General features: G+C 34.2%; 2 protein-coding genes across 11 annotated transcripts in view; one reads left to right on the forward strand and one right to left on the reverse strand.

The window, feature by feature from the left end:
• tg (thyroglobulin) overlaps positions 1-24,276 on the reverse strand; it is an 81,008-nt gene extending 56,732 nt beyond the window's left edge. Inside the window, 6 exon segments of the mRNA NM_001329865.1 lie at positions 15,182-15,288; positions 17,173-17,332; positions 17,783-17,971; positions 19,187-19,284; positions 24,005-24,113; positions 24,192-24,276. Coding sequence (NP_001316794.1) covers positions 15,182-15,288; positions 17,173-17,332; positions 17,783-17,971; positions 19,187-19,284; positions 24,005-24,113; positions 24,192-24,276 — 748 coding nt within the window.
• Positions 228-10,042, forward strand: LOC147840331 (uncharacterized). Of its 10 annotated transcripts, none has more exons than XM_087287376.1 (10): positions 228-298; positions 711-801; positions 1,476-1,525; positions 2,437-2,544; positions 2,762-2,892; positions 3,022-3,288; positions 3,368-3,506; positions 4,471-4,638; positions 5,037-5,124; positions 8,539-10,042. In XM_087287376.1, the coding sequence occupies exons 4-6, from the start codon at positions 2,503-2,505 to the stop codon at positions 3,071-3,073; spliced, it is 225 nt and encodes a 74-aa protein (XP_087143502.1). In that variant the 5' UTR covers positions 228-298; positions 711-801; positions 1,476-1,525; positions 2,437-2,502; the 3' UTR covers positions 3,074-3,288; positions 3,368-3,506; positions 4,471-4,638; positions 5,037-5,124; positions 8,539-10,042. The 10 variants fall into 10 exon arrangements, with proteins under 10 accessions (XP_087143502.1, XP_088507355.1, XP_087143497.1 ...); XM_088651229.1 differs by having other exon boundaries at positions 4,471-4,542; positions 8,539-8,895; XM_087287371.1 differs by lacking the exon at positions 1,476-1,525 and having other exon boundaries at positions 3,022-3,068; positions 3,198-3,288; positions 4,471-4,542; positions 8,539-8,895.

Below are 24,276 nucleotides of genomic sequence, written 5' to 3' on the forward strand. Positions count from 1 at the left end.
TTGTTTTGTAACAGTTTAGTAGGCTATAAAGCTCGTCTTAAAGATAATAGCGTATATAAAACTGCTAAATACATTTTAAATTCAAGATTTAAAATACAAGGTTATTATTTAAATTGTCTATGGAGTGATCATGTTTATAAATGCAATACTTCAAGACTTTAATGTGCGCGCGCGCGTCTTGCTTCCAACACTGGAGCGGAGGGGATGTTGCTATGGGAAACAAAGCTACAACACGACACGACACCACCTGAAAGACACAACACGACTTCTCTCAAGCTGCCGTTTTGACTGTTTTCAGGTAAGTTTAGTCCCTAAAACAAAGCAAATACTACATAAAACTGTTCCTCACACATTTATTATTGGCAATTGATGAATATTCAGTTGAATATTATGTTATATAAGAGTGGTAAGTCTTCGTAAAAGTCCGTTAGCATATTAGCACTGGTAACGTTAGCGTCGGGGTAATATTACGTTAACTTACTTAATGTTAGCTCTTGTTAAACTTGTTTGTTAAAGTTTTGGCTTTTATTTATTCTTTATGTGTAGATGAGAGGTTTTGTCAATGTTTTATTGAATGCACTCCATATGTAGTCTAAAATACGCATTGTAACGTTACTGTAAAGGACCGTGAATCAAAAGTTCAATCGTGTTTTGATATTTCATGGTATCTTAAACTAAATGTTAAGTAAAAAAGTGTTCTGTGGTTTCAGGAGTGAGAGAATAACCTCCTGCTACAGAAAATATAACTCAAGATTCCTAAATTTCTGAAGGGAGCTGATCACAGAGATGCAGGAAAGACAGGTAACTTTAAGCATAGGATTAATTCATATGAATTTCCATTGCACATCATTATGCACATGTTACATGTCTATATATTATGCATCTGTTACTTGTCTTTATTGCAGTTATTTTAAGAAAGTTTTGACATTGAAACATGCGAGTGGTATTAAATTTTACATCACATGATTCTTCAGAATTTAATAAATATGCAGATTTGCTGCTATATCTGCTGAAGTAATATTTGTGATTTTCATTTTGTTTAATTTTTTTATGATTAATTGATTTATTAAATCTTAGAAAAAGTTTACACTAAATTATTTGGCATCACATCTGTTTTTAGCATTGATAGCAATCAGAAATGTTTCTTGAGCAGCAAATCAGCACCATTTGATAATCACCATTTTATTAGTTCAACCTCAAGCACTAAATCAACATCTTAAAAAAAGGTTTCTGAAAGATCAAGTGATACTGAAGACTTGAGTAATGATGCTGAAAATTCAGCTTTACATCATAGCTATGAATTACATGTATATTTACCCAGTTCACCCATCCCTTACACCTTAACTCATCCTCAAACAAGTCAATTTAAGCCCTAAATTAATAAATTTTGATTTGTACAGGCATGATATGCAACTTGTATTCAGTCGTTTTGTTTTTTCTTTCTTTTGCTTTTGTTTTCCACATCAACTGAAAAGAAGGTCAAAGTTTAACCTAAGTGCCGTGTAGCTGATGAACATCTTTATATGTAAGTATATTTTTGACTGACTGCCAGACACTTGTCAAACAGTGATGAGCAAACGAGGGGCCGTTCTTTTAAAAAGATCAGGGAGATGCAATTCTGGAGATTAATATACATTTTAATTCAAAATTGATTTATCTGGAAATATTTCATAATGTTTTGAGATATGTGCCCTATATGCATTTAGATGTCCATCCATGTTTAAAATACTTTTAAATTTAACAACGGCTGTAAGTTATAAAAATGTTAAAGTAAATTGAGAAAACATTTTCATCAGTTTGACAACATACACAATCTCACAAATAGCATAGAAAAAGTGACAAAGCTGTTTTCTTTGTGTTTTATTACTCTCTTTCGCACTCTCGGCCACTGTATGTAACAGTAATTAGTATAATGTAACAGTAGACAGATGAGGAATGTGAATATGTAGTTTAACTTTAAGGAGCGTTACTACTGGAACCATTTTTTATATATATTATATTTTTATATACATTTTATATATATATATATATATATATATATATATATATATATATATATATATATATATATATATATATATATGTGTGTGTGTGTGTATATATATGTATATGTGTGTGTATTGATTTCCCGTTTAAAAAAATTAAGCAAAAAAATAATTATAAGGTAGATCAGCTCCTGACAGACATGTTAACAGATCAGTTTAACTCTTATTAAATTCATTCATTAATTTTCTTTTCTGCTTAGTCCCTTTATTAATCTGGGGTAACCACAGCGGAATGAACTGTCAACTTATCCAGCATATGTTTTACGCAGTGGATGCCCTTACAGCTGCAACCCATCACTGGGAAACAACCATATACGCTTATTCTCACTCATACACTACAGACAATTTAGCCTACCCAATTCACCTGTACCCCATGTCTTTGGACTTGTAGGCAAAACCGGAGCACCCAGAGAAAACCCACGCAAACGCAGGGAGAATTTGCAAACTCCACACAGAAATGCCAGCTGATCCAGCTGAGGCTCGAGTCAGCATCCTTGCTGTAAGGCGACAGCACTACCTATTGTGCCACCAAGTCACGCTCTTATTAAATTATATTTATATAATGTTGTGTTTCAGTACATGCTATTTTGGGAAGACAAAATATATTCATAAGCTCTCAGAAAATTCAATAAGAGAATTAACTGCACAATTACTTGAAATGTGTGGATGGGATTACATTATTTGTTAACCCAAAGTGAGTTTCTCTTTCTTTGCAGTATTGGATGCCTGATTGCAGTTCAACTCCAAACTCAGTTGGACCAGCTGATCAGTGTCTTCAGTATTACCACAAGCTACTGGGCAGATGTGTGGACAGCTATGAGCCAAACTTGGGACGTTTTGTTTTTAGGTAATACCAGTGACAAAGTATTCAGTAAATTGCTTATAATAAAAGATGCTCACTGCTTACCCCCTTATAGTTCAGTTGTTTGCAGTTTCATTGTTGTAAAAATACCATACTTTTTCCTTTTTTTATCAGCAGGTGGAGAGACCGTCTGGGCAGCAGAAACAAGACAACTAATCATAGTTGAGTTGAGATTAGTATTATTAACTTGACTAGTTTGGTTGTAGACTTGTTCAATACTTAACAATTTGTATAAGTTACAAGATCAATGGTCCTGCTATCAATGTTTTTCTAACTTAAATTTTTTACAGTTTAGATGCAATCAAATGTCCAAACCATCTCTGAGTGAATGACATCAAAGAAACAGGATCAAAAGATCATTCATTATAGACCGTTTCATAGGTAACAGCACATCCTTTGTGAAAAATAATTTATTTTTGTGTCATCATCACAAGACAAAATACATTTCAACTGATTTCAGTTGGTTATATTTTTCAGGTCATTCTGTTCTCCTGGTGGTGAGGATGTGCAGAGGCTGTATTTGTCAGTGTTAACAGACTTGTGCAGCTGTATCCACACATACAAGGAGCCGACAAAGAGTTCTGGAGCAGGACAGACAGGTAGTTCACAGTTGCTAGGCTAGAATACTTGGGTGGCCAGAAAGTGGCCTCCACTATTTTGGGGGGTCCATACAAATACACCAGTGTAAGCTATAGTATTGCACTGAAAAAATTAAATGAAAGAATTAATTAATCGGTTGAACACAAAATATTTTAAAGAAAGCTTAAGTATCAGGGTGGCAATATACAGTATCTGTTACATTGTAGTACATGAGCTGGCTAATACAGACTCGTAAATGTTTAGTTGTTAAGATTAGTTAAATACTAAATCCTATACTTGAGACCTGCTGCATATACAGCTTTAACTGAACTGAATTTAACTAGAACTACACCAGCATTCCAAGTGCTCTAGACTAGCTTTTTAATAGTCCAACATTATCTACAGCAGCAAAAGACCCTCCACATCAAAAGCTACTGGTCAGTTCACGATTCAGCAAACATCTGAAAAACAAATAGCTTATTATGCCTTCAAAAGAATTCAGTGTTTTAATGAAGAGTCTAATGAAGATAGTACTATTTTATTAAATTATTATTTAGCCTGGCATGTTTACTGTTAAAAAATATTTAAAATGTTTCTTAAAATAAAACATATTGTGTTCAATGGGGAAAAAGTATCTGTTTTTTACACAGAGATAAAAAAAACACATTTCAGAGCAGTAAACACAATACTGTGAAACTGTGATATTTTTATCCAAGATTATACCCTCAGAATCTTATACCTGCCCATTCCTAGCCAGTTACTTAAAGCATTCAGTCAGAGTTTTTTTTTTCAGTTGGCCTATATTCTGTTTTTCTATGTTCTTGGAAATGCTGCTGTGCATGAAAATGTGACGATATATCCAGGTTCTATAGTTAATTCTGAAATAAATCTTAAAATGAAACAATATTTAAAAATGCAATATTTAATGTGTCAGACACTAAATAAACATGTCAATTCATTTATATTAATCTGATTCCTTAACAGGGCAGCACGGTGGCGCAGAGGGTAGCACGTTTGCCTCACAGCAAGAAGGTCGCTGATTCGAGCTTCGGCTGGGTCAGTTGGCGTTTCTGTGTGAAGTTTGCATTCTCTCCCCGTGTTGGCGTGGGTTTCCTCCGGGTGCTCCGGTTTTCCCCAAGTCCAAAGACATAGGTGAATTGGGTATGCTAAAATTGACCATAGTGTATAAGTGTGTGTGAATGAGTGTGTATTGGTTGCAGCTAGAAGGGCATCCGCTGCGTAAAACATATGCTGGATAAGTCGGCCTTTCATTCTGCTGTGGCGACCCCAGATTAATAAAGGGACTAAGCCCAAAAGAAAATGAATGAATGAATCTTTAACAGTTAATATTGGTATAATGAGCAGCAGTTGTCATTTATATAAATTAACCACTTGAGCGTGCTTAGTTTGGGGTATGTTGTGCCATTAAATTGTCATTAGGTTTTATTTTTTTTCTTTAAATCTGCTTTAGCTTTCTTCTTTCCTATAAACCTGGAAATATAAAATATATATATTTTTGGTTTTTAACAAATTACTTATTTTATTCTTAGATTGGTGTACACTGATGGTCTGCTGAGAATTCTGCTGAGTTGAAGGGATCTTCCTGTCAGACAACCTCTCCAAAGTACAATAGGACTAGTAAGTAACATCCTAAACAGAGATGTATAGTAACGAAGTAGAACTACTTCACTACTGTACTTAAGTACTAAAAGGCAGTATCTGTACTTTACTGGAGTATTATTTTTTTCTCCTACTTCCACTTTTACTTAAGTACATATTTTACATGAGTTTAATACTTTTACTCCGATATATTTTTTATGTGCTGCATCGTTACTCGTTACTAGGGGTGTCAAAATGATCGATATCTGTTCAGTAATAGGTCATACCCGCTTATTACGTGATGACGTCATTTATCTCCTATGCGCGATGTCGCAATACTATAGCTAAGGACGGAGGCGCGAGGGCGAGGCGGCACAGCATACCAGCCGCTAGTGTACTATTAGGGAGAAATGTTGTAAAACTTCACCTCTGCCTATCTCTCGTACTCTCACTTTGGACATTTGACCCGCTGGCCAGTTAGTAAGGTAACTTTTCCTCTCTTCTTAGCTGTTAAAGCTTGGATCCAGACATGAGCGTGCCAAGTTTTCTTCACTGTGTCTATTACCTGTGATAATCGCGTATTCTTCCCGCTATGGGTGAACAGCGCTTATATTTCTAAAGCCCTTTCTGTTGAGGACAATAACCAATCATATCCGTGTAAGACCCGCCTGTCATCGCTCAAAAAGCAGGCGGGATAATATTGACATGAGTTTAATAGCTGTAAATGCTTGTGCTGTTTTCTGGGCATGAGTTTTGTTTGATACATCCAGAAAGTGTGTTTTCTTTGAGCAGGTCAAATTAAGGGCACAGTTCGTATATCTGACTGCTGTATTAAAGGACAAAATTTATTACAAAAACCCCTTTAACTGTCACACCAAGACAAAAGCAATAGAATTTCTTTTTTGATTGCATTTCTTAACTCCAAATGTCGCTAGTTAACACAATCAGTGCATTTTTATTCAACACATCACATTATTTCTAAAATATCAGCCTCTACCAAATGGTTGAGATGTTGGTTTATGGTAAAAGTACCAGAATTAATAAATATACTAAAGAAAATATGAACTGTAAGACCAATTTCATTAAAAACATAATAAAAATAAATAAAAATTATTACTAAATCATAGCCATAAGCCATAAAATATTTCAGATTTTCATTTAACACAGTAATATACACATTTTCCTGTTTTTTTTTTTTTTACAATAAAATCAAAATCAAGTGAATTTGTGAAGCAGGATTTAGTTTACTTGTTTAGTTTAAAGCTTTTTATTTTAAAACAATCAAACTTTAAAACTCCCAAAGTGTGAGTGTGTCTTTGTGTGTGTGTGTGTGTGTGTGTGTGTGTGTGTGTGTGTGTGTGTGTGTGTGTGTGTGAGTGAGAGTGAATAATGTGTAAGAGAAAACAACAGTGTGATTGTACCTGTGTGTGCGTCTGTGTGTGTGTAAGAGAGAGTGTAAAAACAATTGCAACCTATGTAATGTCCCCACAATTCACAAAAATGTGTGTGTGTGTGTGTGTGAGAGAGAGAGAGAGAGAGAGAGAGAACTGTGTGTGTGAGAGTGTATGAATGTGTGAGAGTGGGGAGAGAGTGTACATTTAGGTGTGTGCAGGGCAATGTGTGTGTGTGTGTGTGTGTGAGAGAGAGAGAGAGAGAGAGAGTGAGTATGTATGTGAGTGAACATGCTGAATTATCTCATCAGTGAAGGGATTTTCTGGTAAAAGGGCCTGACGATGTGAGCTCGTGTACCATAGAAACTATTTACAGAGAAAAACAGTATCATAAGCCATGTTTCTTCGTTCTGCTTAATCAAGTACCCCAAAAAGATATTTAAAATAAACAAAACAATTAGTGTATTTTGACTGCTTTCTTTAATAACTACATTACACAATACTTGTACTTTTACTTTTAGTACTTGAGTAGTAAATTTTGAAATAAACTACTTGTAATACTTAAGTACAAAAAATGTTGAATACTTTAGTACTTCCACTTAAGTATGGTGCTTAAAGAGCACTTCTACTTCTACTCAAGTCAATTTTTGATAAAGCACTTGTACTTTTACTTAAGTATGGGTCTCTAGTACTTTATACATCTCTGATCCTAAACATACACGACTGTTTCATAGCTTTTAGGTTGGTATGGTAAATTCTCTTCTGATAGTGTCAGCTTTATTTAATTAATACAGTCAAGCAGTAATACTGTGAATTTAATACAATGTATATAATTAATAGTGTCACATGATCCTTAATAAAAAAATGGTATTCCAATGTACTGATTCTTTCTTCAAGCAGTTTTTTTTAAATATAAAACATTTTAAATAAACATATTTTTAGTATTCTTGATGTATGAAAAGTTTATTTTTAAGAGCATAGTATTTATTTGAAAAAAAAAAGTTTGCTCTTTGATGATTGCTAACAATCAGACATGTTTCTTTAGAACAAAAAGAATTTGTGCAAAAAAGTATTCTCACTGAGCGTTGTCCAACTGTGGTCCAACACGTCATTTAAGTTTTCAAATAAGCCTAAAAGACTTGATTAGCTGCATCAGGTGCATTTAATTAGAGAGTTGAATATATAATTTCTTTATACATCCTCCTCTATAGCCTACATATAATAGAAGTTGTTTGCTGAAAAACCTTTTTGTAGCAGAAATAAAGCTATGATTAGACCCACCCGGATTTTTTGCAGAACTCCGCAGATGATTACCCTATCATTAATTCTGTTTATTTACTTGAGTAAACGTGTGTAAATCTATATTCATTCAGTTTTTTAATTAATTTCAGTAATATTATTGACTAATGTGAAAATGTTCATCTGATTTATGTACAATGAGGTTTGTACAGTAATATTTTCTGTCTTACTAGATATGTTATATGAAAAACTTGCTTTATTTACCAAATAAAGTGAATCTAATTGGATTTGCATTTTAAACATTAAAGAAAACTTAAAAATATATTATTTTTATATTTCATATATTAAGGTTTAAGTTATGATACTCCCAAAATAATTCCGCAGAAATCCGCAGACTTCCACCAAAAATTTCAGCAGAAATAGCAAAAAAACATCTGCAGATTCCTCCTGGCCCTAGCTATGATGTATTAAATGTGGTGTACAGTGTGACAGTTTAGTTGACGAAACTTAGTTTAATTTGCATGTAATGTGGTATCTGAAGATTAGACATATATTTAGATACACGTTTATACTAACACAATGATACTAAAAACCAAAAAAAACATTCATTATAATTTCACAAGGAATTTTACTTTCAAATGGCTTTTCTGAAAATTAGTGCTCAGACACACTCTTTAAGTTTAAATTAAATTACACATTTTAGCTAGGCACTTGCATAACACATACTCCAGTTATATGTCATGAAACAAATAATATATATTTGTGGTAATATGAACTGCTGCAATGCTAATCTTTCTACTTTTGGTTTCTTGCTTTATTTAAGGGTTCCCACTACAAGGATTAGATTTGGCTACTGCAGTCCCGGTTTGGGCCAGCCTCACTAGTGAAGACTAAAGATGAAGACAACATACAAGAACAATTTAGAGGATGGCGACACACTTTTTATTCCACCTATATATCCCCTTTTATGTGTAAGCAACATTCCACAAGATAAAACAAAACTAAATGACAGGTTATTTCTTTTCATTTTGTCTGTTTTCTTGGAACATTGAACACAATTTACAACCAGTTTTATTATATATATATATATATATATATAGGTCAGAGCAAGAAAATGTTATGTTTTCTTCTGGAGAAAGTCTTATTTCTTTTATTTCGGCTAGAATAAAAACAGTTTTGATTTTTTTTAAAAACATTTTAAGGTCAATATTATTAGCCCCTTTAAGCAATTTTTTCAGACTGTCTACAGAACAAACCATCGATATACAATAACTTGCCTAATTACCCTAACCTGCCCAGTTAAGCCTCTAAATGTCACTTTAAGCTGTATAGAAGTGTCTTGAAGAATATCTAGTCAAATATTATTTACTCAGTTATTAGAAATGAGTTATTAAAACTATTGTGATTAGAAATGTTTTAAAAATATTTCCGTTAAACAAAAATTAAGGGATTATATATATATATATATATATATATATATATATATATATATATATATATATATATATATATATATATATATATATGTATATGTATATATGTATATGTATATATAATCCCTTAATTTCTGTTTAACGGAAATATTTTTATATACATTATATATATATATATATATATATATATATATATATATATATATATATATATATATATAATGACAAAATCTGTTTTGTGTCTTGCATTAGAGTTTGCTTAAAAAAAACTGGTTATCTCTGAGAAAGTATTGTTATTTTATATTATTGATGTGTTATTAGTTCAGAGGACATTGCAATTTGTTGAATGCCATTTATAAAATTTTTTTTTTTAAATTGACTACAGACTTTAATAAGATTTTATCAGACAATTATTTTAATTTGTATGATTTTATTTACTACTGTAAATATTGTTTGCTTGGTATTTATTTTGTGTTTGTGTACTCTTTTATTATTGTAACTCCCTGAAGAAAGTCTTTTGGATACTGAACACATGACTGGTATTATCTTGTATTTTAAAATTATAGTCTTGGAAACATGCATTTTCTTTAACACTATTTAAGAAATTATAAGCATTATAACATGTGCTTACACAAGTTATTTGTGTTTTTACTATAGTAAACTATAGTCTCCCTTAGTGTACATGTTTTGAAGTACTTGTAAATATTCCTATGGTCTTAATATAAATGCTGCAATGGACTTTGTATTTAAATCTTTATTGCACAGTAGTTCAGCCATGGTTATAGTACAACTTGTTGGTTTTGTTTTAAACGTGGTAAAACATGGTTATGTGTGATAAAAGTATGTTAATCTATTTGTATGTTTGTGAAAATATTAATAAATCTTCAACTGTTATTGAGAGTGGTGTGTCGTGTTTATTATAAATAAGCAGCTGCTGCAGCTAGTGGTCCATAAGTATGAGCAAAACGCCTGAGAACAGCGCCTCCGCGGAGCGGCCGGTATTTCCGGTTGCGTCGTCCTAACATCGGCCGGACAGCGTTTCCGATCATTTGCCGACGTCGCGGCGACATTTTGCCAATTAGCAAACGCTCCCTGAGCGACATCGCACCGATGGAGTTTTGAAAATCGGCACGACGTCGGCCCAACGTATGTGTGCTGTCTGGGTTGCATTTTTTTCAGTGGGAGCAATTTTAAGTTATCCGTCATTTTGCTCACAAAGTACAAGTAATACATCAAAAAACGTTACAGCGTTTTTATAAAATAAAGAAAACCAAAATTATGCGCTTTCTGTCGTCTGGTTTTTGAACAGGAGCGCTTAACAAAATGAAGCAAAATGTATATGCGTCACAGACATAATAAATATATTTATAGAAAGCTTTATTACTTAACGAAATAAAACAAATCGAAAACAAAAAAACTCCTTCATGTAATCTGTAAAGATGATTTTCTTTCTAAAGGCGAGTCCAAGAGGAGATTGCCAGTCAGGATCTTTGCGACACTGACTCAGAATATGTAAATAATAAATTAAAATAATAAAATAAAAAAATAAAATAAAATAATAAATAATTAAGATATGTCCTTTCTCTTTCCTCGACACATTCATTGTTATTTGTTTTTGCCGGTGCTTGGGGCGAGTTTTAGCTTATTGTGTGCGCTTGAACGCGGATTCACAGTAGCAGTTTTAACATGAAGTGACACGACATCTGACGTACAGATGACACTGGCACAGTCCGGTTTTCCAATGTCATGTGTCACTTGCTAGTGGCATGTGTAGTGACCTGTGCAGGGCTCGAAATTGCGACCATTTTAGTCGCATATGCGCCCGAAATTTAAGCTATGCGACTCATAATATATATTGGGAGCATTCGTGCGACTGCATATTATGGTTATAGTGCGATCTGTTTTTTTTTTCTAAAAACGTGGTAAATTCGCTCTTCCCTGCCGCTATATTGGTTCATATTAGCCGTCAATCACTCAAGACTTTCCGCTGTCAGGGAGGGAGCTTTTGTGACCGCGGGGATTGCAAACGGCTGAAGAGTGAAAAGTACACTGAATCTCGATGCGTTGTATGCACAGCGTTCAGCCAACACAATTTCACGGCAATTCATAACTTTTTCATACGTTTCCTCGTGAGCAGGCTGCAACAGCGCAAATGTCCGCTAAAACACCATCGCCAAAGAAGCTTGCCTTTACTAAGTTTGATCTGATGCGGGTTATAACAAAGAACAGTATTGCGCCGGTGGGCATCGGGAGAATCCTGCTCTGCCCCCCTCTTATTGGGCCGGCTGACTCGCATGCTGTCCCGCAAACACAGAAAAATGTAATTCAGCGCATAAAGAGGCTGAGCATTAAAACAACACGAACCGAAACCAAAACTTTTAAAAGTGAGGCTTTTCTTCCTTTCTTTTGTCCGTTCTTTCTTGAGGTCTATATTATTTTTCTATTTAATTACTGATGACTGCTTTGCAGCTTTCAGCATTGGATTAAATTATTTATTATATTATTTCGTTTGTTTTGTAGCAGAAATATTATTTATTAAATTGGCATGCATATAAAAACAATGGTACAAAATAAATATTTCTTACTACAATGCTTCATTTGTGTTTGATGCAAACCATCAATTTATTTTTCATTTTTCATAAATTAACAGTAGGACTTTATATAGCAGATAACTTGCATTAAAGCACATTCAAGGCATCATGATGATGAGAAATATTATTCATTATTAGTATTATTGTCATCATCATCATCATTAATATTTTATAATTATTCAACATTCATTTTGGAATTATTGCACAAATATTAAGTCATCACAGCATTAGTTAGATAGTTGTTTCTGGGTTTTGTTAGTCCCAATTGATGTTATTTTCAAATACAATAAATCCCTTAATATACAACTTGTCAAATATATCATTCATTTTTGGTGGATGCTCCTAATTTTTTTCTGGTGCTCCTAAATATTTCAGGTTGGGAGCACCGGTGCTACCAAGTAAGAAAGTTAATTTCGAGCCCTGCTGTGTCACTCAGAGTGTCGCGCTGCATGTCACTGCAGTGACATCGACACCCGGCGAAGCTTATGACATTAATTAACACGAGCAAAACCATATTTAATCATTACGCGACTTTTAACCTAATTTATCGCGTCGCAAGTTAGTTTATTTGCTGAGCTACTCCACGATGTTTTAATTTAAACGCATTTATTTTATGTATTCGTAGTCATACTTCCGTACGTAATATAGTCATTTGACAGTACATGTCAGTCAAATTTATTGTGGCATGCTTATGTATGGGAGGGGTTACACTTATCTGTTGTACTGTATATTATTGCATCCTGGCAGTTCCTTTGTTCCCTACAATATGGACTTCTCTATGTTTTTAATTCATTCATTTATTTTATTATTTAACTTATTTTCATTTTAAGGTATTTTAAAAAATATCCTTTAAAAAGTTATAATAAAATGCATGTTGAAAACTCATAACATATATGCATGTAAGATAACAGGTGTCATTTGCCTAATGATTTTTAAATATTAAAGCAAAGAGACTTATAAGATTAAGGTGCTTATAACGTGCTTATACTGACACCTACTGGCACATGTCACAAGATCACTGACACTGGCATGTGTCACTGACATTACTGGCATGTGTCTAAAAAGAGCCACTTGACAATAATGATGATCAGGGTTACACATAGGCTGTTAATATATTTGGGCCCAGGGGCCCACAAGTTATGTGTTAAAAGTGCGTTGCATACATAGTACCCCCACCCCTACTCACCTCAGGGGCAAGGAAAAAAAGTTCAGGCTCAGGAATTTTTTCCACTATCAGCCCTGAAAATAAAAACTGCTTTCTTTTGCTCGCACGTTATTTTTGTCAGTCATGCTGTTTCTAGATTCTAAAATCACATTTGCACCCATATTGTCAAACCCTGCTTTTAAGAAAACTACAATTTAAAAATTACTTTCAACCAGCCAAAGTGGCTAGTGGTGGTGTCTGTCTAACCCACCACAGCTAAAATCTACCCGCATTTGGCGGGTGTTAATGTAAAGCCCTGGTTGTAGCGCTGCTGATTCATAATCCGGGTTCAGAAACCGGATGCATCGCCAATTACTTTTTGCATAGTTAATTAGCATGCTGACATCATCCATAGAGACAAAGTTAACCCCTCCCATTACTCTTAGCTTAAAGCAATGGGCTCAAACTCAATTCCTGGAGGGCTGCAACTCTGCATAGTTTAGCTCCAACCAGCTCCAACTCACTCCTGCTTAGAAGTCTCTAGTAGTCTTGAACACCTTGATTAGTTGGATCAGCTGTGTTTGATCAGGGTTGAAGCAAAACTGTGCAAAGCTGTGTTTTTCCAGGAATTGGAGTTTGGGACCTATGGCTTAAAGGGATAGTTCACTCAAATATTTTGATTTAATGAATATTTACTCACCCTCATGTGATTTTAAACCTTTAAGAGTTTTTTTAATGCTGAACACTAAAGATAATGGGCCCTATCATACACCCGGCGCAGTGTGGCGCAAGGCGCGGAGCAGTAGTCTTTTGGTAGTTTCAGCTTGGCGCAAGAGTCGTTTTGAGGCGTTGCGCTACGCTGTTTAAATAGCAAATGCATTAGCGCTCATTTTTGCGGCCATAGGCATTCTGGTCTAAAAAGGAAGGCGTTCTGAGGCGGACTACTGGCGCGTTGCTATTTTGAGAAACTATAATAGATTTTTCATTAGACCAAAACTAACCCGGTCTAAACTCCGGCGCAGAGTTGCGCCTCGCTTACACACTGCTTAATACGCACAAGAGAGCAATAGGCAAATATCTTTACATATGAAAAAATTTAAATATGAAGGATATATATAGGATATCATAGGAATAGATATAGAATATAAATATAAAGGATTAAAATATTACAAAACATATTATTTTCTAGCCTACATAAATATGAAAAATCACTGCTTTTATGTCTTCTTCATCTCGGGAGGCTTTTTCAGTTCATTCATAACAATTTGCTTTTGTATAATGTTATTATTATTAGCAGTATTATTTATTATATCCATATTTATATTTGTTTTATTAAAAACAAGCTTAGATTTGCCCACCTGTTTTAGACCATAAGAGGCACAGCATGTGTTTTAGGATATAACTCAGGTTTTTGAACACACTTTGTTTTTATGATTCATTTATTCGTTTGCTGGAAATTAGAACTGAATTTAGAAATAGTTTTGAAACGAATATTTGCGCTTAACAAACAAAAGTATTTATTTATAGACTAATTGATGTCTGTGCGTAAAGGTTTCCCTATCCAAGAGCGAATGTGAAAGTAGATCCATTATCTCTCATTCTCACGCAGTAGATGCTCTGTTTAACAGTTTTCTGTTAAAAAACTGTCAACTGTTAACTGTTTGCTTGTGAAATGCTCATTTTTTTCCACTTAGTCTTACTTTGCGTCCTGTAAATAGCGAATGCGCTCTTGGCGTGACGCAGCTGGCTCTTAAAGGTAATGGGAGATGAGACTCTAATTGGTTTATTTTCAAAACACACCTATAACTCATTAAGAAAATAAACTCAACCCTTTTAGACCATGCGCCGCGGCGCAAGGCAGATTTCCCATCTTTAAATTAGCAAAAACGCATCCTGACACGCCCTGAAAGCGTTTGCGCCCTGCGTTTTGCGCTCTGCGCATGGAAAGTCAAAATAGAGCCCAATATTGTGAAGAAAGCTGAAAATCTGTAACCAATGACTTCCATAAAGTAGGAAAAAAACAATACACTATGAAAAACATGGTTACCATTTTTAAAATATCTTCTTTTGTGTTCAAGAAGATAGACACTCAAATAGGATTGTGGCAAGTGAAAGCTGAGTAAACGGTGGGAGAATTTTCAGTTTTACCCCATTGACTTCTCTCTATTCCTTAGTGACAGTTTGTAGCAGCAGATTTGTGAATGGGTTTTAAGAGAAAACTCTTAGTGAAAAATTTTACTGCAATTTATGTGGGCACAGTTCTGTAACCTGAAGTGAAAGTGAAGAAGTGTGTTTCACCTGTGCTTGGCATCTCTCTTCCACGACTGTCAGCACAGAAACAATAACTAGAGAGCTCTGGGTAAGCCTTTCTGAAACCGCTGAAGGTCTGGAACACTTCTGGTTGTCTGGTAAAGGAAAAAAAAACTTCATTTAAATGAGTCATTTGCAGCAGATGCATTGTAAAGAGCTTGAGAAGACTAATGGTTTAAGTAGGAAAACTGATGAAATAGGAAAAGTGTTACAAATGCTTCCTCTGACGCAATACTGCTGTCTAGTGGTTAAAGATGAAGAGTTTGGCCTGCTTTTCAGACACAGGCGTCTAGCTTCACTAAAACGGCTTTCAGAAGGAAATCTTTATTTAAAGAATTATATGTAAATATGAGAAAACAAACAAAATACGGTCAAAATACATAGATAAAGAGATTGATAATTTTTTCATTAAACTGAGAAAAAAATTACAATATATTTTTAATGCAACAAAAGATTTGGTCACACTTTGTTTTGATGGTCCATTTGTTGAGTTTAAGTTACATTGCATCCACATGCCAACTAATTCTCATTAGATTATAAGTAGACTGTTAGGTTTTCGCTCCTCTGCTCAGTTGGCATTACTGTGTGGAGTTTGCATGTTCTCCCTGCGTTTGCGTGGGTTTCCCCCACAGTCCAAAGACATGTGGTACAGGTGAATTGGGTAGGCTAAATTGTCCGTAGTGTATGAATGTGTGTGTGAATGTGTGTGTGGATGTTTCCCAGAGATGGGTTGCGGCTGGAAGGGCATCCGCTGCGTGAAAACTTGCTAGATAAGTTGGCGGTTCATTCTGCTGTGGCGACCCCGGATTAATAAAGGGACTAAGCCGACAAGAAAATTAATGAATGAATAACTGAATTGTTTTATAAATGCAAGTGGATTGAACATTAAACAATTAAGCTGTCCTCCAAAATAGTATTGTGTTGATTCAGCTCATTTTAAATGAGTGGTTTGAACAAGCAGCCGAAAATCATTTTTTAAATGTGTGTGGAACTCATTTGAACATTCTTTACATCTTAGGATTATGAAAAAAAAAAAGATCCTTACATACGTATATTACTTAGCTATTGTTCTAATATTAAACTGCTTAATATTAATAAACGACAACAAATGTATACTCAGCACCAAGTCAGCATATTAGAAAGCTCACAAGAGTAATGTGATGTTAAAGACTGGAGGAAAGGAATAAATTACACTTCACAATATACTAACTAACTTAAATAAAATAGAACTGTTTTTAAAATTGTAAAATTATTATCAAGTTGAATTTTTAGCATCATTATTGAATCAAACAATGAATTGGTGCTTCATAAACATGTACTATTTTTATTAACGATTAATATTTTTACGTTATTCAAAGTATTTATAGTTTTAAAACAAGGTAAAAGTCTTTACTTCTAATAAATGTAATGCATCCTAGCTAAATAAATTCAACATATTACAAAGATCTATTTAACTGACTACTTAACATGTTGCTTTCCAATGCTTTCATATTTTACTTTGTTTCAGACAAATACAGTTTTGTTGAATGAGACTTTCAAAACCCTGATATAAAATCGTACCAATAAATACTTTAAAAAAATAATATATGGTTTAAGTATTACTGTGGCGCAGTGGGTAGCAGGATCGCCTCACAGCATGAAGGTCGCTGTTTCAAGCCCTGGCTGGGAGTTTGTATGTTCTCCCTGTGTTTGTGTGGGTTTCCTCCAGGTGCTCCGGTTTCCCCGACAGGCCATAGACATGTGCTATAGGTGAGTTGAATAAGCTAAATTGGCCGTAGTGTAAAGTATGTTTGTGAATGCAAGAGTATATGGGTGTTTCATAGTGTTGGGTTGCAGATGGAAGGGCTTTTGCTGCGTAAAACATATGCTGGATAAATTGGCGGTTCATTCCGCTGTGGTAACCCCTGATTGATGAAGGGACTAAGCTGAAAAGAAAATGAAGGAATGAATGAATATATGGTTTAAATAGGCAGCCTCACCTGTTAAAAGTGTGCAAGAGATCAAAGATCATCCTGTCAGTGGTGTTGACAAACTTGCACTGCACAGGTAAGAAGCCTCCATCATCTGAACACTGAGGAGGAGAACGCTCTCCAATACCATGAAGCAGTCTCCGTTCTCTCACCTCACAAGTACCAGGACCTACATTCAAGATCCATAGTACACCCGATCACAAAGAACAGAAGATTTTGGACTAAAAGGGATAGTTCATTCAAAAATGAAAATGTATTCCCCATTCACTCACGCTCAAGCAATTGCATATTTGAGTTTCCTTTTCAGTTTAACACAAAATAAGTTATTTTGAAAAATGTTGAAAACCTGTAACCATTGCCTTCTATAGTAGGAAAAATAAATAACATGGAAGCCAATAGTTACAGGTTTCCAACATTTTTCAAAGTAAATTATTTTGTGGTAAAGAGGAAAAAAAGAAACTCAAACAGGTTTGTGAAAAGTCAAGAGTGAGCAAATGACGACAGAAATTTCAGTTTTAGGTGAACTATCCCTTTAAGACAATAAAAGTCTTTCAGAATATAATCTAAATAAAAGCATCCAGGGAAATGGATAAATATGACCCTGAATGAGTGCACTTACATTTGGATGGCTTTCCATTCTGCCTGGTTCCATAGATCTCCATGCCCTCTAGGTCGACGCACCAGCACTGGCTGCGAGACGCATCACACTGTACCTGCTGGTACTCACCTGAGTCCAAGCACACGGGCACCAGGGTGGCATCTTCAGTCTGCAGTGCCCGCTGTCTCTGGAGCTGGCAGGTGGTTAAACCTATGAAGAGTGAGAGAGAGGGAAGGAGAGGATATTGTGGGCTGGTCACTTCATTTGATTTTAATTCAGTCCATTTTTTTGATTCATATATGATTTTATTTATTTTTATAATAGAAGCAATTGACTTAAACGTGATGATAATGATTTGATTTTTAGTAAGCATATAAGTGTTAGAGAATTGGGAATTTTTCTGGTTTAAACAAAAATCAAAGAAAACACACTTGTGATCAAACATTGCAATTTATTTATTTAATTATTATTATTATTTTTAATTATTTTTTTGTAATTTATACATTTTTATTGGAGGTACAAAAAACAGTAATGCATTGGATTGCAATTAAGGTTTACTGTAATATTTTTTTCTACTGCATTGTATTTTAAACAAAATATACATTTATTTCATTGATGATCATCACTTAAGACAGTGGTCACCAAACTTGTTCCTGGAGGGCCGGTGTCCTGCAGATTTTAGCTCCAACCCTAATCAAAAACACCTGAACAAGCTAATCAAGGTCTTACTAGGTATACTTGAAACACCCAGGCAGGTGTGTTGAGGCAAGTTGGAGCTAAATCCTGCAGGGACAACGGCCCTCCAGGACCGAGATTAGTGACCCCTGACTTAAGACTTTAGTGTGACATGATTCTTCAGACATCATTAAAACATGTTCATTTAGTTCATTCAGTAAATGATTGTTTTTAATTCCATTAATAATTAAGTTTCTAACATTTTTCAATAAAACGTTTTGTGCTATCAACAGGATTAAAAAAAAAAACTTTATTGGGGTAAAATATCCGTTTAATAGAACTGAGCTCACATCAATAACAAACAGCAGTTTTATTTTTGATAATAAATAACATGTGGACCTGTAAATACAGTAAACTGTTACCATATTCCTTTATAGAAAACACAAAAAAAGCAAAGAAATAAAAACAAATTCACATTCATTCGTATTTTAATTATTTTCTGGTAAAGTAAAGCCTTTTTTTGAGGACATATTGCATAGAAAACCCTTCTGTTTCCTAGAACTTTTTAGTCTGCAGGTCTATTAAAAAAAGGCATTTTTATCTAAAGAAATCTTATCAGTTACAAATAAAAAAAAATTTTTGCATTGTAAATGTTTCATGGATTTTAAATGTTCTTCATGGACCCACCGATGTCAAAAACAACATTTATTATTAAGAGTGAATCAAGCTCAAGTATGAAGAGGGGCTTACAATAAACTGAGGATCCATTTTGTCGACTCCCAGGTATCTCAAATCCTTCTGCATTCACACACCAACATTCTCCACCTCCACGGTTACACTGAACATGCCTAGAAACATTTTATTATTACAATGTTGTTGCCCAAATATATTTACGCCACAGTACATTATAATCAGGCATATCATGACCCTGGACCACAAATCCCTGAATAAGTGTCAATTTTTTTTTAAATGATTTACAATGTTTACTTCTTCTGAACACTGTATAAATAAGCTTTCTATTGATGTATGGTTTGCTGTGACAGGACTAGATTTTCCCAAGATAAACACTATTTGAACAGCCCATTCAAATGTTATCACTTGATTGATTGGGCGTTTTCAGTGGTTATCAGCTGAAAGATATGGGCAAGTAGGGGCCTACTGTGCCTACTGTTAGGTTTAGAAGTTATCATCTATCCACATGGTTAATCAGCTATAGATCACATACGGCTGAGGCCGGAAGTTAACAAAAATTATCAAATTATTTATTACATTTCTCATTACTTGAATTTTATTAATGTCTACCCCTATACCAACCCTAAACCCAACCATCACGGTAATGTAAAAACAGATCTGGATCTGGAGTCTTCTCTATTAGTATAGCTGATTAAACACAAGAATTATTAATATTATTAATTAAATATTATATTAATTGTAATTTATTAGCCTAGCCCAACCCTAAACCCAACTGTCACAGTAATGTTAAAACAGATTTTGAGTCTTCTCTACTTGTATAGCTAATTAACCACGTGGACAGATGATAACAGACTTTTGAGCCTACCAGTAAGTATAGAAGGCCCCTGGCCCATATCTATCAGTTGAACCACTGATAACGCATATTAAATCGAGTGATAGCATTCAAAGTAGGTGATCTGGAATCTGGAGGTTAAAAAAAAAAAAAAAAAAAAAACGAGAAAATTGTCTTTAAAGTTGTTTAAATTAATTGTTTAGCAAAGCATATAACTTATCAAAAATTCGGACATTATATATTTACAGAAGGAAATTTACAAAACACCTTCAAGGAACACAATCTTTACTTAATATTCTAATGACTTTTGGAATATATATACACACACACACACACACATGTATATACACACACACGTACACACACACACACACACACACATATATATATATATATATATATATATATATATATATATATATATATATATATATATATATATATATATAATAGAGATGGGAAGATTAATCGATATGTATCGATACGCGGTCATGCGCGTGCACAATGCGAGTGCATCAGTAGAGCAGCAGAGGATGAATGAAATTTTGAAAGCAAATCGAGATGCATCGGTTTTTGCGAGATGCATCGGTTTTTCCAAGATACAACTTATATTTTTAATATAGAATGTATTTTTTATTTATTAACAAGTGTTGTCAACCTGTTTTTGGCGCATAATTCTAATCGACCTACATAAAGTATGCATTAGCAACGGGCTTGCGGATGTGTACACTTACACTACAACTCAGTGTATCAGGTGTGCGGATGAAGCTAGTGGTGCGCCCTCAGAAAGCGCGAGAAGCAAAACAAACATTTTATTCCCCACTGAGTTTTAAATCTAAAGTATGGCAACATTGTGGATTTAAGGATGGACGACTTGACAGGACGCATCTGTAAAATACACGGGCAGTATGACTAATCTGAAATCTCACTTGAAGCGGCGCCACAGTGTTGTTGTGGAAGCATCTTCCAGTGTTTCTGCATCCCCAGCTTCCTGCACTGCTTCAACTGTAGCTACCAGCTCCAAAAGTGGTGAGAAAAACATTGCAAGTTTTTTTCCATGCGCAAGTTTTGTGCGCTCTACGCCAATAACGGATATTACTGCATTGTTCATCTGCAAAGATATTCAGCCTAGTGTCACGGAGAACGAAGGTTTTAAACACATCCTCCTGTTAATTTGTATTTAATTATATTTTTATTAGCCTGTTGTTTACAGTGACAGTGATGTTTCAAAGCAGCATAACACTGCTAGTTCACAACCTTAAGTTTTGAATATTCAGTGGCAAAATATATCTTTGTAAAACTTGTTTTCATAGTTGAAAAGTTATATCACAATTCTTGTTGTGCAATGGTAAACCTTTATGTTGAAAGAGTGCAAATATATATATATATTTTTAATATATATTGCACTTATACATTCTGTTTATCTTGAAAATACTTAAACAATATGTGCTATATATTCTAAAATGGTCCTCTACTGTAAACTGACACTCTGGCTCTGAGAGAAGAGCCAGTTTGTAAAAAAAAGTCTTGGTTTTGCTTGGTTAATAAATAATCAAACTCATTCAATGGCACAGCATCCTCTTTCACATAATCTCATAAACTTGAACTAATTAGTTAGTGCTGAATTATCGCATTGTATCGTGATATGGGTGTGAATCGTATCGTGTTGCATCGCAATATGTCACAAATGTATCGTTAATATATCGGATCGTATTCTTTGTATCGAGATGTGTATCGGATCGGCATTATAGCTTAGATGCCCAACCCTAATATATATATATATATATATATATATATATATATATATATATATATATATATATATATATATATATATTTATTTATTTATATATTCATTTATTTTTGACCCATGAAATGCATTGTTTGGCTATTTGATCACAACTTTCATCAAAATTGTCGTAAAACTATTGATTAACACTTTTTTTAGTCTTAGGCCAATTTTGATGACCTTTTGTGATCCACTTCAAATGTTGACTGCTGTACAACTGTGCAACATGAGATCATTGGTGGAAAGAATACTGAAAAATCATACTAAAGTAAAAGTACCATTACTTACCCAAAAAATGTAGCGCAAGCAGAGTAAAATTATCTGATGTAAATATAACTCAAAGACACACATCCATCATCTTCTTATCAGTGACGCGCACTTTACACAGTCATGTAACAACTTTGTGCCTTGAGGTTTCTCTGTATGATGCAAACTTTCTATGTGTGATTTGACTGGATGAGAATCACCGGACTGATCATTCTACTTTAGCCAATCCCCATAGACAAGAAAAAATAAAGTATTGACTGTAGGTTGAAGGAAAGTAATGGAGTAAAAGTACAGATACTGTACTAAAATGTACTCAAGCATAAGCAAAAGTCCAAAAAATGTTAAAACTACTTATTAAAGTACAATTACTGAGAAAACCTACTTAATTACAGTAAAAAACATAATGGTTTTAATAACTCATTTCTAATGATTTCTAACTGATTTATTTATCCATGATGACAGTAAATAATATTTGACTAGATATTTTTCAAGATACTAGTATTCAGCCTAAAGTGACATTTATAGGCTTAACTAATTTAATTAGGTTAAGTAGGCAAGTCATTTTTATAACAGTAGTTTGTTGAGTAGACCAATGGTTGTCAAACTTTTTCACCCTTTGTGTAGGGCTACATTACAATTTTTTTCATGCTACACTCTTCTGTATTAACCCTTTCAGCTGAGAGTCTACGTTTATATAAAGATTTACCAGTTTTAAAGAGTTTTGTCATTCATCAGCATGTTCATGACTAACAGTTAACTGTATAATTAAAAAAATATCATTTGCACCCCAAGTAACTAAGTTTTTAAATTCCTCATCCCTCAGTTGATGTCTAGTAGACTGGATATTTATTTAGAGTAGGGGTTTCATGTTTTTAAATGACAGACAGACAGACAGACAGACAGACAGATAGATAGATAGGTGGATAGATGGACAGGTGGACAGACAGACAGACAGACAGATAGAAGGATAGACAGACAGACAGATAGACGCATAGGTGGACAGACAGACAGACAGACAGACAGAGAGAGATAGATAGATGGATAGATGGATAGATGGATAGATGGATAGATAGATAGATAGATAGATAGATAGATAGATAGATAGATAGATAGATAGATAGATAGATAGATAGATAGATAGATACGGACAGACGGATAGTTGGCTAGGCAGGCCGGCAGACAGACAGACAGACAGACAGACAGATAAATAGATAGATATGCCAAATGTGAAATGTCAGAAGTCTGTGAATGTATGCTGCAAATAAAATTTACCTACGGAGACAAAAAAAAGTTGACTAACTACTGTGAGCAAGCAATACTACAATGGAGGCTGTAGTGGTTCAGTGTGTTGAAGTTTTGTTTTTTATATTCCTTTTTTTTGTGCATATCATAATTTACTTGGGCCAACAATCCTGACTTGGCATTGATAAAAAAAATTATTTCCCAAATGCATTCTAGAACGGGGTATTCAAGTTCAGAGGCAAAGCGGGCCACATTTAAACCACTTAAAATGCAAAGGGTCACAAGCTATACTTAACATAATTTTAGCATTTTTTCTGACTTTAAAATGTTTATAAGCAACTAGTTCTATTTAAAAATGATACTGAACATTGCATTTAAATTAGGGACTTTTTAAAAATGTTGGGAAAAAGCAGATTAACATCTTGAAAAAAGCATTCATACTCAGAATATTAAAATTATGCTGAGCACCATTAAATATAGCACACTATTAAGTATTAATTATTTAGTAATTCATTAGCCCTATAATATGACAATTGAAAAAATATTGCTTAAGTTAGCTAATAATATAGATCTTAAAATAGTTTTTAAAAATTCTCCAGAAGAAAAAATATTCTATGAAATAATGTGAAAAAAAAATCCTTTCTCTGTTAAACATCATTTAGGAAATATATAAAAAAAAAACATTTACAGGAGGGCGAATAATTTTAACTTCAACTGTATATGTATGGGTCACACATTAGCACACCTGAAGCGACCGTCCTCAAAGCACTGTGGAACATGTTGACGCTCCTGCTCTGCACTGACAGACCTAAGCTGCTCACATTGACTCAGACTCTCCGTCTCCAGCTGGTACTCTAAATGTGAGAAACAGGTGGCTCAGTTTCTTCATTCAAAACAATCATTCATACAGTAAACACAAACCAGATGCTCACCTGAAATCTTTCCACACGTCAGAGAGAAAATACAAATCAGTGTGCTGGTTAGACAAAGAAGCTTCATCTCTTCCATGTTCTGCAT

The sequence above is a fragment of the Danio rerio genome, chromosome 16 (genome assembly GCF_052040795.2).
Source record: "Danio rerio strain M-AB ecotype USA chromosome 16, GRCz13ab, whole genome shotgun sequence".
NCBI classification, from domain to species: Eukaryota; Metazoa; Chordata; class Actinopteri; order Cypriniformes; family Danionidae; genus Danio; species Danio rerio.

What these genes read in the sequence shown, in the direction of transcription:
- LOC147840331 (XM_087287371.1), top strand. An exon ending in CTCGAGTCAGCATCCTTGCT is followed by an intron (nt 2,545 to 2,761) that starts GTAAGGCGACAG and finishes CTTTCTTTGCAG; the next exon opens with TATTGGATGCCTGATTGCAG. An exon ending in TTGGGACGTTTTGTTTTTAG is followed by an intron (nt 2,893 to 3,021) that starts GTAATACCAGTG and finishes TTTTTTTATCAG; the next exon opens with CAGGTGGAGAGACCGTCTGG.